Raw genomic sequence first — 16,573 nt, 5'->3', positions numbered from 1 at the left:
TTTCCTGGTGCAGCAGTCGCTCACAGAAATGACTTTTTATAGTGGGAAAATAAGCTAGTTTAAAAGTGTCAGTATAAATAAGCATGTTGTCTGTCTCTGTAAGTGCGGAAGTAGTAATCAGTAATGGTGTGCTGCAGGCTTATAGTACAGAACAGCATCCTCCTGGAAAGTGTCAAGTGATTTACATGTCACAGGGCTCTCTGGGGACCGTGTGGGAAGAATCTGTCTACTGGCTGGGGACCTACTTTGATTTGATTTGATTAGGTTGGAAGTCACAACTGCAGAAGCGCCTTTGTTTCTTAGAATAGTAAGTGGTTGTGCATTACAGTGTCTGCAGTGATAAGCAGAGGGGAAAGATTTCCAAAGAGAAATGTTCTCAGTACATTTCCTAGATAGGAGAAATTAGGGAGTAGCCCTCAAAAAAGGTTTCAACCAGTTTGGTAGAATTAACAGACAATAAAACACTTATATATCAATGCAGAACTTCTTTGAAGTGAAACACTAAAAGGAGACAGAGACTTAATTAATTAAAAGCATTAATTAGCGTTTGTGTTGTGATGGGCAGAGTACTTTCTTTTCATGAGGCAATGCAAGCTTTGATGAAGAATGTACTTAACTGTCTTCCTCCATTAGCTTAGCTTACTAAATATGCTACTAAAATTGACTGTGACTTTTGAAAAAGAAACCACCAAGGCACTGTTTATGATACATAGATGTTCATTTATAAGGAAGAATGACTTCTGGAATGACTTTGAAATAAGTTGTTGTGAACAAAATTTAATACAAATTTCATGGAAAAATACTGACTCAAGCTTTTTTTTTTTGTTCTTTGGTGATAAAATGCTATTTCTGGCCAAGTCATTTGCAAGCACTTAATGGCTGACTTTTTCAGTAATAGATAACTACAACCCAGCCTATTCTAGAATTCAAAATATTTCATTAATATAGGGCATTAATATAAAGGAGTTTTTAATTACTATGGGTTTTATCAGTAGAATGCAAATTTCCTTTAGATATTAGTCTATCTGTACTTTGTGACTCTGGAATATATCTAATTATATTTTCTCTGGAATAGTGGATGCAAATTTATACTCTGTGAAATTCAGCTGATTCTATGAAGATAAAGCAGAAAATTAGAGGATAACAAAGCTTGAAAATGCGGATTTGATTTGCTCTCTTTACAGACAAAGTGGAGTATAAAAGATTTTTCTTCTGTATTTATATAATCTTATTCTTCCCTTTTTATGTTAATCTCATTTTCTAAAATGCGATGTCTTTCACTTCCTACACTTTGGCATAAGAAAAGACATATTTAGATGATCCTACTATAACAAATCCTTTATCCAGAAGAGTTTGTAAATATATCCCAGCACTGCACATTTTGTCTGCTAGAATATAAATGTCTCACTAAAAGGAAATATTAGGTAAAGTTGACATAAAGTTCATTTTCATATCCATCAGTGAATTGGTACTAGAACTGCTGGAAAATTAGCTCTCAGAAATATGTTGCAGCAAGACTTCTTCAAGTTTTGGACCCATGTAATTTGTGGCCAAATTGGACAAAAGTAAATGAAAGCTGCTATTCCATCTTCTCTTGAAAAATGGCCTACATGGATCCTGTAAGGTACTTCAGTTTATAGAATTAATATATATTTTTAATTAAGAGAGTAAACTGGAAAATGCATTGTGTCTTTATTTAATGCTAGCCCTCGAGTTACATGCCTTATCTCTACCTAGTTAAGATCATTATATGTTTAAAGATACGTGAATGTAGGCTGGAGCCCCTCCAGCACTAGTGCAGACACTAGTAACTCCAGTTACAAATCTCTATGTCATGGACTAATAAGCAACTTTTATAAATGATAGCTTCACGTGGGAGCATTGTTACTGCAATATCTGTTTCCCATATACCCAGAGACATTTTTCCCCACAGTCTCTCTCTCTCTGGCAATTCAAGACCTCCTCTGTATTATGGCCTAGTCCTTCCCTGTCCTTTTTTACCCACCCCTCGCCCCTGGCTCCCTTCCAGTCCTCTGCATATGCCCTATGTATGTGCCTGTGCAAGATATTCTTTGGCTGGTTTTCAGAGCTCCACATCTGATAAATGTCAGGTTAGGCTATCCCTGGTGGTTAGGCAGTTGCTTGCTGCCTAGTAGAGTGTTTAACAGGTATGGATGGTTGGCAACCGTGCTCTTCATGGCTGGGTTAATTTGGTTTCTCAACTCCTTCCAGTTGCTAAAATGAGGAAGTTTTATTATCTGGAGAGTTTACCTCTCCCTGATTTAGCCATCTGAGTAGAAAACTGTCTTAGGTGATAAATATGCCAAATCTTTATTTTCTGGGAAAACTAAGCTAAAATTTTAATGTAAGGACAGAAAATACTTGGGTGTGGCCTAATTTGATGTTGGCCTTTAACTTCAGCAAGTTTTTACTTATTCAGGTGTTTGCCTCCTGCATCTAGCCAAGTGTATAGGAGAGAAGTGACCTTGTTGCTTTGTATCCTGGCCAGCACTCCTAGTCTGATGCAAAATGTGTTTCATGAATCCAAAAGGCTCAGCCAAGGCAGAGTATGAATGAGCATCATGTTTATGGAAAAGGTTTTCAGTCTTGTGCCATGGGATTCCCTTCCGTGTTTAAAATATACCTGAAATCTATAGCAAGGTGACAACATTTGCCTAGAAAGAGCTGAAACAGTTGTGATGAAGTGAGATTTTCTTTGTGTCTGGAAGATTTTTCTGGAGCTTTTGGGTTTTTTTGTTGGGTTCATCATAAGCCATTCAACAACAAATTCTGCTAAGTTAAAGCATGACCAGAATAAAGAGATTTTAAGTATTAAATATATAAATATCTCCATCTGTACGAGACTTAATGAAGGCAAGGAAAAAAACCTTCAGTTAAGCCATATCATGATCTCTTGAGAAACTTTACAAAAAGAAACAATTTCTGTTAGAATATTTTCATGGAAAAGCTTACTCAAAATATTTGAGTTTATTAGTTACACTGTACACACACAGATGCTCATATGTCTCAATCAGAACAAAAGTGAAACAGAAGACAGTTAATAGGACAAGAGTAAAAGGAAAAAAATAGGCCAATACTTCTGCATCTAGATTAAAAAAGGCTCTTTCCCCTTAAATTCTGAGGCAATGTCCTTGTAATTTAGATTAATGCAGTAAACTTACAGATTTTTGATTAATTTTATTAAGTAGATTTTGGCATTGTCTTTGTGTACATAAATCATAGAGTTGATACCTGTGCATGAAAGAGGGAAATACAAAGCTTATTAGATAAGCATGGTATGGAGTTCGAATAATCCTGCCTTTTCCTGTAGTGCTTTTTGGTATAATCGTTTCTTACCTTATGTCTACATGGTGGAAATTTGCACTGCCATAACTGTGGTATGAGGGCGTGTGTGAGTAAGTAGCTTCTGTTTTAAGTGTGCTCATTGGTGATTCTGTTTTGACTCATTGGTACCTGAGCCATAGGTCTATATCTGCATTTATTTCCCAAATGCAAATCTCTCCAAGTTCAAGAACTTCTTGGAAAATGGTTTCCATCAATAAATTCACACTTTGCAGTATGGGAATTTTCAATTACAGCCACTATACACACAAAGCAAGTGTGGCCAGTAACATTAGCTACAAGTGGAGATTAAAATACTTGTTTAAAGAAGTTAGAGTTGTGGCTGTGCAATCCTAATATTATATCTTAAAGAAAATAATTAGTGTACCGTATCTAAAGAAATTGTGTGCATCTTTAAAAACATGGCAGTTGTCTTATTGCAGGTAGCAACATATGTTATCTGCTCTGTAGGAGCATTCCCCTTCTCATTCCCATGGTTTGCATATTTCAATGAATTCATGGAAGTCTCTAGGCATTTTAAAATATGTAAGTTGCTATATGTGAATAGTACGTTGGGAGTAAATTAAGACTAATTCAAGATTGAAATTTTTAATGACAATTTTATCTTAAATTTTAGAAAACTCTTGTATGCTCTGAAAATAAGTTTTCTTTAAATATAAAATCAATATTGGGTTTTTAATTTCAGTATTACTCTCAATAGGTTAAGTTAGGCTGAATAATTTATTCTTTTTTCTTTTTTCTTTTTTCTTTTTTTATGAAAGAAATAAAAATTATACTGAAAAAGGAAGAAAAAGTTGTCTTCTTTGTTGAAGTCTATCCCTTCTAGTTTCTTATGGCTTTAGATTCTTATTTAGCTTGGGGGTTGTATTTTTATGCTGTTGCTGTTCTTTTGCAGACGCTTGGAACAAAATTCAATTAAGGTCATACCTCCTGGAGCTTTCTCCCCCTATAAAAAGCTTCGAAGAATGTATGTACCCAATAACTTACATTTACTTTCATAAATTTATATATAACAAGATAAAAAACAAGTCAAGATGGTACAGGGGAACTGCAGTTAATGTGTGAACACTTAAAAAATTTGACTGCTAGAAGGTAAACTGATACGGCTGCCTGATTATTGACACCATATAGCATCTTTGTCATATTAATAATACTTGGGTTTTTAAAAAATATTGAAATTGTTTAATATGGTTCTGCATAGAAGCAGTATGTTCCTGTAGTGAAAATTCTAGTAAAAAAAGAGAATGAGGATAATTTCAGATTGTTTTTGAGGCTATATAGCGCTGTGGTCATAGCAAGCAGAGGATTCTTAAGAAAATGTGCTTAAGCAATTAGGAAAAGTAAATATTTTGTCTTTTTTTTTCAAGCATTTGAAAGGTCTATTTTTAATTATGCATTTTGTTTCAGTGTACTGGCAATTTTAGTGGTTTTATGTTAAAAATCTTCAGCAGTGTCTCATGTAAATATTTTAATTTCTTTCTCACATTCATGCTTAATTCTAATTACATATTATCTTAAACGTCATTATTTTGAAAATAGCTTGAATTAATTGAATCAAATTTTATTTATTTCAGTGACCTGAGTAATAACCAGATCTCTGAAGCAGCTCCAGATGCTTTCCAGGGCTTACGTTCACTCAATTCACTGTAGGTATCTGTTTGACCTGTAAACAGAAGAAAATTTCTTATATTCTTATGGTGAAATTATTTTGCCCTTTTGGCTCCCTGCAAAATTTTGCTATAAATTCAATAAATTCTGAAAGTTGTAATAATCATTTCAGAACAACAGTGGTAATTGAACATTCTTTTACAGCTTGACACTAATAACTTATGGGGTTTTTTGTAAATATGTTCATGGCAAGGAGTTGAACAAAACCAAACATGTCTTTTATTCCCCAGTTAGTTGTTTTACAAACAGCAAATCCACTTAGCAAGGTCCCTTGGTAAACCTGTAATCAGTGAGGTGCTGGTTCTGCAGAGAGCTCGTTGGGCTACACACCTTTTGGGAAAATGTGTGATCCTGCTGCCTCACAGGACCACAAGGATATTGCAAGTATCAAGTGGTTGTTATTAAATTCCTTTCAGGAATACTGGAATTTCTCTAATTTTGAAGTCAAAATCCCATAGCATATGCGTTTCATAATGGTAGCTTTGCTTTATTCCCTGGTACAGAGTCCTCTATGGCAATAAAATCACAGAACTTCCAAAGGGCCTGTTTGAAGGACTCTTTTCTCTGCAACTGCTGTGAGTATTTTTTTATTTATTCTATTTTGGAATCATTCAAAAGGGTAAACATGATGAGAGATTTATGCCAGAAGAACTGGCAGGAAATCCCAAATGTAAGATCAAAGTACAGTAAAACCAAATTATGCTAAAACCGAAAGAGTCAAGACTGTTCTAGGCCAGCTTGCCATTCATCCACAAATGTGATCATATCAGTTATTGTTTCAGCCTAAAATGATTAAAATTAAATCGTTCTCCTGAGTGGAATTTCTAAGGATAACACGCATAAAGATATGATACCCTCTAAATGGCAAATAGCATGTATGAAGTTGTGTGGGAACCATAAAAGGAATATTTGTGTGTTTTATAAAGAGAAGATATCTAGTGGAAATGCTATGCAATTGCCTTTCTAGTTGTACCCATGAAAGAACAGTACCACACCACAGTTTCATTGGTGGCTTTTAATGTTTTCTGACATTCAGTACAATTCTTTGACTCTGTGAACTCCAGCTGCTACTTCATTTAACACTTTGGAAATTTCCACATGTAACCTTTGAAACCGTTGCTCTTTAGATTTTATACTGGAATAAAGAATGCCATGGTAATATGTTTATTAAATATTGTCAATATTTAGCAGAAGAGGCTGTGCAGTAGGTGTACTGTGTAAAAGAAATGTGTTAAATAGACCATAAAACAACGGTGGTTTTGAAAGAACTTGTCCCAGAATAACTGACTTGTTGAGTTAGGGTCTTCTTAAAGAATCTAAGGCTTCTTCACACATGCTTAGAATTTTCTAATGTCCAGACTTCACCGTGAAGTGTTGGCAAAGTATCCATTACTAACAACTAATTGAATATGGCAAAACAGTAAATATATACACAGAAAATGCAAGTTCTAGCACCACCTAGAGGTTTGCATTTTGATTTAATTTAGCCACAAAAATAGTATAGTGGTGGGCAGGGTATACTTTCCTGGTTTTCTTTAAAGATGTTTTATTTATAAAATATAATTCAGATCTTGTAAAAAAAAAAAAAAAGTAAGAGACCTTAATGAACTCTGAACTCTCAATTCTGTATTAAAAACAATGTCCATATTTTAATATGCATTGTATAGATAGTACATTTAGGTCCAAGTAAGTTTCTACTTGTTTGCAAAACTTTTTATCAGAGCATTAGACTTCAAATCCACCATTTCATTCCATTTCTGGCTCAACATGGGAAGGAGTAAAAAAATATTGGGTTATAAAAATGCATCTAATGGAATGACTTTTTTTTTTTTCTCTTCAAAAGGAGCTGGTTTAGATTGGCTTGTTTGTTTTAACACTAAAAGTCTGGGAGGTACGGGGAAGAAAAGGTTCCCTTTGAAGATGCAGAGGAAAAGGATCCAAGACAGATTTGGATATATTCCATGCCGCCAGTTTTTACTACAACTCTGTTAATGTGGCAGCATGCTGATTAGTAACATATAATTAAAAGTGCCACTGCACATCTCTTCCAGCTAATGAACACAGTGTTCAGTTCCTTTTTTGTTTGTTTATTTGGCAAAAGAAACTAGTTTTCCTTGAATATACTTGATTTTTAGGCTTGTTTCTTTGCACTATACACAAATACCACACAGACATTCTACCAGCACATATAAGAAATGTGATTTTAGCTAAATAAATGTACAGATTTCAACTCCAAGGTTCAAATATGTAGGAATACATATAACCTAAAGAAGATACTTAAATTCACTGAAATTCCTTACATCACTTTCAATTCACTGAAATTCCTTATGTCACTGTCAATTATTATTTGTAACTACATCTCTTGTTCTGGTTGCAAAGGTGCACAAAGAATTGTCTGTGAAAAAATGCTGAAGCTGCAGCATGGAGCAATTTCTTTCAATTTTATAATTGTCTTCCATTAAACAGATTACTGAATGCCAACAAGATCAATTGTCTGCGAGTTGATGCATTTCAAGATCTGCACAACTTGAATCTTCTTTCTTTGTATGACAACAAGCTTCAGACCATTGCAAAAGGCACCTTCTCACCCCTACGTGCGATTCAGACCTTGTACGTATGTTCTTGTTTATGGTTTTCTCAAGTACGACTTCATATTCTACAGTGCAGTAAAAGCACTGGGTACTGCTGAGACAAAAGGGAAATAATGTGTAATATTATTGGTTTTTTTCTTCATGAAAGGCATTTGGCTCAGAACCCATTTATCTGTGACTGCCATCTGAAGTGGCTGGCGGATTATCTTCACACAAACCCCATTGAGACCAGTGGTGCCCGTTGCACCAGCCCCCGCCGTCTGGCAAACAAAAGGATCGGCCAGATCAAAAGCAAGAAATTCCGCTGCTCAGGTAATTTTCTTAGTTCAGCTGCTATTTTTCCTTTATTGGCAAAAAAAGTAGTGGTTATAGAAGTTCTAATGAAAGCAGCTGTCTCTCTACAGAATTATTAAACATTGCAGAATTTTTTTTTAGTTTTTTGACTGAATAAAGGGAAATCTGGGAAGTCATAGACTATTGGATCACGGAACATTACTGTAGTTTACACATTTGGCACTATTTCTGAGTAGCATTAAGTCTAAGAAAATAAATGTAATATGTAAAACTTCAGAATGAAATGCTAAAGTTATTCACTACAAATATCACCACCATAAATCATTTTGTAAAATTTCCACAGGGCTCTGGAATATGTGAAAGATCTGAAAATTTCTAAGCTAAATATGGAAACATGACATATCCCTTTTATATAGGCAGCTTGCCTCATACTGAAATTTACTGTTTTCTTTTTCTAATCTTATTCCGTTTCCTACTTACATTTCTTTAAATCCTAACTTTCGTCATATGGTATCCAGCTGTTCCAGGTGCATTTCACATTCTACAGTTTATTCAGTCTCAAGTGCAAATACCAGATGAAAACTGGTTTTTTATCCATGTTCCGGATACATTTATGACTATTCACACTTTGTTGTTTATCAGCTCTCGTTGTGAATACACATTTTTTCACTAAATTATCTGTAGTTAACTGCAGTCCATACTTAATCTAATAAAACTCATTCTTTGCTTGCTGACATTCAGGTGCATCTTCTATTTTTTTTTTTTTTTCTCTTTATTTAGCTAAAGAACAGTATTTCATTCCAGGTAGGTTTGGCTCTGCAGTAAGATTGACTAACTGCAGATATTCTCTCCCTTTCCCCCCAAAAGCAAAGTTTGTCATAGATTTTAGGAAACTGATGCATGTGTATTAACATTAGTCAATACCTGTAGCTATACATAGTTTTCCTTTGTAGAATATTAGTAATTCTGTTTTCTGAATATAAGAGCTTAGCATGCAGCTCTGTTTACCTTTTTCTTTCTCACAGATTTGCACACAACCTACCAAAATTATAGCTATACTTAAATTATTTAGAAGGTTGCACCTGCTAGTTCATATTTTAACTGACACTTTTACTTACCTTGTACCTTGCCTTTCTGCTGCTGCTGTTTTTAAAATGTAGCTCCTGAGCTGCTTTTAAACACAAGAAACCATGCTGCCATCAAAGAGCTAGCACAACTTTAAAAACTAAACATTCTACAAATGAACGTTTTCTTGCCTTGCTTTCATGCTCTACACTGGCTGCATCTACTGCTTGCTCACCCTCCTTTTGTTTAGGAAATCACAGTGGAATGCTTGGAAAAGAAAGCTGATATTCTTAATTAGAGGCATTCGGTGGTCACACGCATACAGTGAATCAGAAATGCTTTCCATTAAAGAAAATATGACTTTAGATTTGGGGTGAAATAGCAATTTACACACTGCTTTAAGCTACAATAAGTCTATGATATTTTTACAAAAGATTTACTGATGTTGGCCCTAGCTCTTTGAAGTATGGATCTTTCTTTATTTTACCTTGCTTGTCAGTGTGTGCACTGTTTTCTTAATAGAAAAAAATATACTCATGTTATATTCATAACAGATTATAAATAACAAAATTAACAAGAGAATAATGCATCTATTGATGAATTACAGTATGTGATTCGCAATCAGGATTTTCTGCCATAGTTTAATATCTAGAAAAATATCTACAATAATTGAATAGGACACCAGTGCACATCTTCTTTCAAATACTACAGGTATATCATCATTCTGAAGTCATCTTAGTTGTTGTCTCTTTAGCTCGTGTGTTTAACAGCTCTTCTCCAAATGCTGTGTGAATTAACACTTACATTTGCAGCAGTCATGTGAAGTTCTTCATGCCCTTATACTAATATGTTGTTTTGAATATGAAGAGAAGACAAAATGAAATACAAAATAAGGCAGCAATTTATCAGCACTGGCATCCACAAAAATGTGTTTTAAAGCAGCATAAAACAGGGGTATTCAATTTCACAAACCTGTAGTACCACTCAATTCCTTAATATGTAGAACAGCTGCCACAGAGTGGCTTCTACCCAACCTTACCAGCACAACTTTTGTTGTGAGTTACAAGTGTTTTCTTGCCAGCAGGTGTCTTCACAGCCTGGTTATAATATGGCCACACATGCAGTTGAGGCTTCTTTAAGTACTCTTTAAAAATTGCTATTCCACGGGGATGCGGGGGGGAAAGAAGAAGAAAGGAAACAATTCAATTAAACAAAATGGGCTATATACCTGCTTCTTGAAATACAGTTCTGTGCTTTCTCTTTCTAGCAGGCTATCAGGTAGATGCTACCTAAAATTATTTTAGTTGTTGAAGGCATTGTCCCTGAATATTTTAATTGTTTAAACTGCTAACAGTGATGTACTCTGGACACAGGAGGAAAAAAAAAAAACTTATTTGTAGACTTGTTCATTCGGTACTTGAAAGTGCTAAAAACACTTCTTTATACTTAAGCAGATACTATAAAAAAAATCTTAGCATTTCTTTAAACACTTAAATATTTTTAATATTTGTTTTAAATATGTCATTTGGAGATGTTGCTCTGCGGACGCTATGAAGTGTTATTAAAGTTTCATTATAGTAATTTGGAAGACTAAAAGTTGGCAAGTATTAAATCATTTCTTTGAAAAAAAAATCATCTGCTACCTCCTAGAAATACTCTATAGTAGTTTCATCATATGTATGACTAAAACATTTACAAGTTGTAGATAACATAATATGTGATGACTCTTGGGGATTTTTCCCCTCCACTGAGCAATCTGTTTCTCCTATATTTGTTTGGTTTATTAAGGATTTAAGTGGCATAGCATGTATATTGGACTCAATGATCCTTCAGGGTATTTTCCAACTCAGAATATTCTGTAACTCCTATATATATTCAGGGAGCAGCTTTTAAAGAACGCATTCAAAATAGTGAAGAATAATTCATGGGAGGCATGATCATCATCCTATATGAAATCTGTAATAAACCCCAATCTTACCTTCATTTTTAAATGCCACTCAAAATGAATTATTCTTTCTTTCTGCTAAAGACAATGGCCCTAGAACCATCTTCTAATCAAACGAAAGTTAAGTGGAGAACACGAGAGCTTAGTTCATGTTTTTGTCTTAATTGGCATTACTCTGTCTTTCTTTCCTTCTTGGCTATCTTTACTTTTGCAGGAGTTCACCATTTTGGCTGTAAGTAAAGTTCAGTGTCTGAACTAAATCACAGTGTACCTCCCAGCCCTGATGCACCTTCTACTAGTCTCAGTCTTTTCACCTTTGTCCAAGAAGAACCCACAGGTCCTTTTGGCTTCTCTTTGTTTTCTTTGTCACCTACCCTCAGTTCCTTACTGGATGTTTTTTCTTGATATGTTTAGGATGTTTTCTTTGACTGACTCTGGGAAATGGTGGAGGAAACTTTCAATGTGGTTTTTTTTTTCTTTTTTTCTTTTTTTTTTTTAATATATACTGTACTTTTATTTAATCTGTGACAGTGATACTGTTACTGTGGCACTGGACATTCAGTAATAAGAATGCCATGTCATGTAAGCAAGTATTAAACTTCAAATGCGTCTGTGATTTATACCTACTCCTTCCTCTTTTCCCTTGCTCTTATCCTTGGCCTAATGGATGCAGTTTTGATAATGTAGCGAGATTTTCTGTTGTGCTTGATCTAACCATGTGGTTGTGAGGTATGAGTAAAACATGGTTCTGTCAAGCACCATGGAACGTCACGCAGCTTTCTACAGCATGGCAAGCTGCTGAGGCTTAAGTCAGGATCACACATTTTTTAAATTAAAGCTGAAACAGGGCTTTCAATCTTATGTGTTGAGATGATGTGGAGTATTGGGGCTATAAAAAAAAATCAGAGGTTAATGAAGTCCAGTCAACAATACAAATTTGTAACCAGAGAAAGAGAAAAGGTGGCACTCAGGATCTATTTATTCTTGATGCAGAGAAAGAAAACAAATTCTAAAACAAAAAGTGGCATTTGTGTGATGAGCTATAAACAAGGCTAGATTGGCTGACAACATAATCAGCAGAAAGTACAGCTGTGAAAAGCTCAAGTTAATGTTATCCTGCTATGTGAAGTTGGTCTCAGTTTCTTTTTCCAGCATATCTTAAGTCCCTATATTGAACCCTCTCTTGAAGCCCTTGTGTCTGTTCAGTATCACGAAGTTTATCATGCATTTCCCAAGTTGCCCACCCATTATCTGCATTGCAGACGTCTTTTCAACCCTCTCACAAGAAGCAAATTTTATACATTATTGACTTAGTATCTGTGTTTTGACTTGAATCTTCTACAGGCACTGAAGATTACAGATCCAAATTAAGTGGAGACTGCTTTGCAGATTTGGCCTGCCCTGAGAAATGTCGCTGTGAAGGGACCACAGTGGACTGCTCCAATCAGAAACTCAACAAAATTCCTGATCACATCCCCCAGTACACAGCAGAGTTGTAAGTTGAACCCATAAGAAAGGATTATTTACTTACGGAGAAACTAACTAAAACAGTCAAATATAAAACCACGGCTTTACTTTTTTTGAACAGCAAAAATTAAAAGTAACCTCTGTGGTGCACTTCAATGGACTAAATATTCATAAAAATTATTTATGCATTATTTCAATACCCTGTAGCCTTAAAAACCCATGATAAATAAATAAGGTAACTATTCTATGTTTCTAGTTTTTCAGGACCTGAGCAACCCACTTGGATTTTTGAAAGGTAGTGGGGTTTATTTTACTTTTAATTTTTAACTACAGGAGAAAGTAGGGCACCCAGTAACCAGAGGAGTCTGTCTTAAAAAGTGCTACCGAGATGTTTAAACAGACAGAGCTGATCGCTATGCAAAGCACACATTACATTTATCAGGCAGGAGACCAGAGGAAGATAAAGCAGACAAACAGGACAGAGTTGGGTTAAGAAGATGAGATAATAATATAATGAATAGAGATGGGCAGAGAAGAACTCAGAGATTATTACTTGCTTAATAAGTGACATATGGGAATGATTTGTAGGCATTACAACTGGAGTAGTCTTCGAGCAGGGAGTGAAAGATAAAAATAAGACAGCTTTACAAGGCTTCCCCATGTGCAAAGAATACTATGGGAGTGCAGAGGTGGTTGAAGGATTGGCAGAAAGGTAGATGAAAGTGGCTGTCATTGCAGAGCAAAAGTGAAAGGAAATAGCTGGTTTTCCTAGGAGATTCAGTTTAAAGAACAAGGCAAAATGTTGAGGGGAGAAAAAAAAGAGAGTTTGATTTGATATAGTAAAGCAGTATAGAGATGTGGAGACAAGAGTATTGTGATCAAGTTGTCACCCACAGGGGTGAGATGAGCAACAGGATGGCACATCTCTTAGAAGAGCAGTCTACAGCTGGCATCAAAGCAGCAGTATGGCAATGAGATATGAAATAATGAGACTATTGTTAAGTATTTGAATACCTGGAGACGAAAAGGGATTCAAAACTGAAGTATTTTTAAAACACAGATGGAGACTTTTGTCTGTCTCTAAGCTGGGAGAATGAGTTGAACTTAGTGATGGTCTGTGCTGGTTTTGGCTGGGGTAGAGTTAATTTTATTCACAGTGGATAGTATGGGCTTATGATTTGGATTTGTGCTGAACACGGGGTTGATAGTATAGTGATGTTTTTGTTATTGTTGAGCAGGGCTTACACAGAGCCAAGGCCTTTTCTGCTTTTTATGCTGGGAAGGAAGTTGGGTGTGCCTGGGAGGTTGGGAGGAGGCAGAGTGAGGACTGGTGACCCAAACTGACTGAAGGGCTATTCCAGTTCCTGTGACATTGTGCTCAGGATGTAAAGGGGAGGAAGAAGGAGGAAAGGGAGGACATTAGGAGTGATAGTGTTTGTCTTTGCAAGACACTGTTACACATGAAGGAGTCCTGCTCTCCTGGGGATGGCTGAACACCTCTCTGCACGTGGAGAGCAGTGAATTAATTTATTGTTTTTCTTTGCTTGTGTGCTTGGCTTTTTCTTTTACTATTAAACTGTCTTTATCTCTACCCATGAGATTTCTAGCTTTTACCCTTCTGGTTCTCTCCCCGATCCTGCTGGAGGGGAGTGAGCGAGTGGCTGTGTTGAACATGGTATCTTGCTGGGTTTAAACCACAACATGTTCTTATTACAAATCTGAAAATTACAATCAGAGAAAAAATGGATACAGTCTTGGATGAAGGGAGATAGATTTCAGAAGAGAAATACATTTTATGTTATCCAATATTTTGGGATAATTTTTTTTAAATTTAAAAATAAAAGCTGATGGAATAGGTAACAGGTTAAATTGTGGCAGGAGATCATAAAGTAGTGGTTGTAAATACGATAGTTACTGAACCAAGAGATGAGAAATGGAGTTGTTGAAGTGATTAAGCATGTATTGCTTTGATTTTTAGGAGGAAACATGTTTAATTGTCTCTTCTCTGAAGAAATAATAATCTTAATTTAGCATTTTAATTGGTTTTCTCATTCATTTTTTTACATGTGGAAGATAGTGTCAGGTGTTTTCTTTCCGTAATTATGGTTCCTACCTGTTAAATTCAGAAGGAACAATTAAATAATCAAGCTTCATCTACTCTATATCCTAAACACTCAAATTTCAGTCAACAATTTTTTTTTTTACTAAATGTTTGGTTACAGAACTTCTTTCAGAAAACATCCAGTCTTGTTTGAAATGTTAGTGGATTAAAAAATCCACCATTCCCCTGAGACTTTTACAGAAGGTAATTATTTCCTTTCACTTCTGTAAATTTTTTTTTAACTGAGAACTTTTAGTTTGAGATGGAATCTACCACTCTTCGGTTTCCATCATGGCTTCCTTTATAGTTTTTGCCGTTAAAGAGCCCTCTTATTTCCAGCATTCTATCCAAGTATAAGGGTGTTAAACTGTAACAAAGTCATTATTCAACCTTCTATTTCTATGGTACTTGATAGGCTGTACGGATTGTCCTTCAAGCCATTTGATATAATAAAAATTTCAATAGTCCTGAAAATATTCTAGAGAGGATAGAAAAATTGCTTCTTCATTTTTTTTACTTCCGCTAAAAATCCATTTGCTCTAGCCAAATACACTCTTTTGGTGTTTGCCTCACTGATGCAAAAGTTACAGCTCTTTCTCTTGTTTCCTTCTGTTATTCCTGGTCTTCGATGTGTTGTCTTTGTTGTTCATCTTGGGACTTCCCAGTCTAGTTCTAGGCCCATTCTTTGATTTCCAGTTCACAATATTTACTGGCATGTATGAGAATAGCAGCTAGTTAGCCTTTTTTTTTTTTACCCACAAAATGTGATATAAAAATACTTGTTAGAGTCAAATTACATTGATGCTTCTGTAGGTGATGAGGAGAGCTAGACTAATTGCTGCAGGATGATGTTTGGAGTTGAATCTCAGCTTGGAAATGAAGATCAAAAGTAAGGAAAAGAGGGTGTCCAAAGGTAGGCAACAAAGATGGTGAAGGGCCTTTGGGGGAAGCCGTATGAGGACCAGCTGAGGTCACTTGGTCTGTTCAGCCTGGAGAAGAGGAGACTGAGGGGAGACCTCACTGCAGTTACAACTTTGTCATAAGGGAAGAGGAGGGGCAGGCACTGATCTCTTCTCCCTGGTGACCAGTGACAGAGCCAGGAGCTGGACCCGATGATCCTTGGGTCTCTTCCAACTCTGCATATTCTCTGATTCTCTAAAAAAAGTGTCCATTGTGTAGATTGCAACAGTAATAATATCACAGGAAAAAAACCCTATTTCTTCAAAGTAGTTGTTTTTTTTTAAAAATCTGAAAATATTAATGTTGTTCAAGGCAGATACTTAATTTTTAAAGTTAAAAAAAATTATAACTAAACCAACTAACTGCTGTTCTAACTTCCCATTTTGTTGCTTGCTCACAGTCTTCCAGAAAAGCAGTGAAATATCTGTGTAATCTGCCAATTTGATATAAAGTACACGTCTGTAATTGCACCCCAGAAATAAAATATTTTTCAGGTAGCTTTCTAATACATAGGAAAAGTCAGGAAGCATTTCAGAAATCATTCAAACCAAAGTCCCCAGGATAAATGCTAAATAAGAAATAATTTCAGTCTTATATGTTGAATTTTTAAAATGATTGTACAATAGATGATAACCTAACAAGGTAATTTTGGAAAGCATGAATATCACTGCACTATATTGCCTTCCAGGAAAGTTCAGCTATTGTTCAAAAACATGCAATATCTTAGCCATTGTGTTACTAAAACAGGAAAAAGCATCAAATATTCCATCCAAACAGAATGTATAGACATCATCATCAAATGCCTCTGTTTACTTTTTTATTTTGAGAATGGTATTTCAGTACTTTTCTTTGACTAAACCAGATAAATGTAATTTTAAGATCATTTTCTTGATCTAGTGATTGATAGGTAACAACTATAGTTGCTGTCTTTACCAGTGAGGAGCACTGGGCTCAAAAAATAATATTAAGATCCAGAATGGAGATCACATCTGTAAACTTTCCAGCCATGTGTAATAATTTTGATTCCATTGTGTGTGGACTAATTTAAACAAAATAAATACAATTTAAATGAGAATTAAAATTCTACATATGAAATTAGATAGAACTATATAGCACCGG

At 35.3% G+C, this 16,573-nt stretch overlaps 1 protein-coding gene across 1 annotated transcript in view; it reads left to right on the top strand.

Annotated features, from left to right (window-relative positions):
- The window catches only part of SLIT2 (slit guidance ligand 2), a 262,238-nt gene that overhangs the window by 181,773 nt on the left and 63,892 nt on the right, over positions 1 to 16,573 (top strand). Inside the window, exons 11-17 of the mRNA XM_008645128.2 lie at positions 4,259 to 4,330; positions 4,938 to 5,009; positions 5,535 to 5,606; positions 7,498 to 7,641; positions 7,771 to 7,934; positions 8,697 to 8,720; positions 12,271 to 12,421. Of these exons, the coding sequence (XP_008643350.1) occupies positions 4,259 to 4,330; positions 4,938 to 5,009; positions 5,535 to 5,606; positions 7,498 to 7,641; positions 7,771 to 7,934; positions 8,697 to 8,720; positions 12,271 to 12,421 (699 nt within the window). The remainder of the gene's footprint in view (positions 1 to 4,258; positions 4,331 to 4,937; positions 5,010 to 5,534; positions 5,607 to 7,497; positions 7,642 to 7,770; positions 7,935 to 8,696; positions 8,721 to 12,270; positions 12,422 to 16,573) is intronic.

Source organism: Corvus brachyrhynchos, unplaced genomic scaffold (genome assembly GCF_000691975.1).
Source record: "Corvus brachyrhynchos isolate BGI_N302 unplaced genomic scaffold, ASM69197v1 scaffold80, whole genome shotgun sequence".
NCBI lineage: Eukaryota > Metazoa > Chordata > Aves > Passeriformes > Corvidae > Corvus > Corvus brachyrhynchos.
This window is presented reverse-complemented; position numbering and strand designations above follow the sequence as displayed.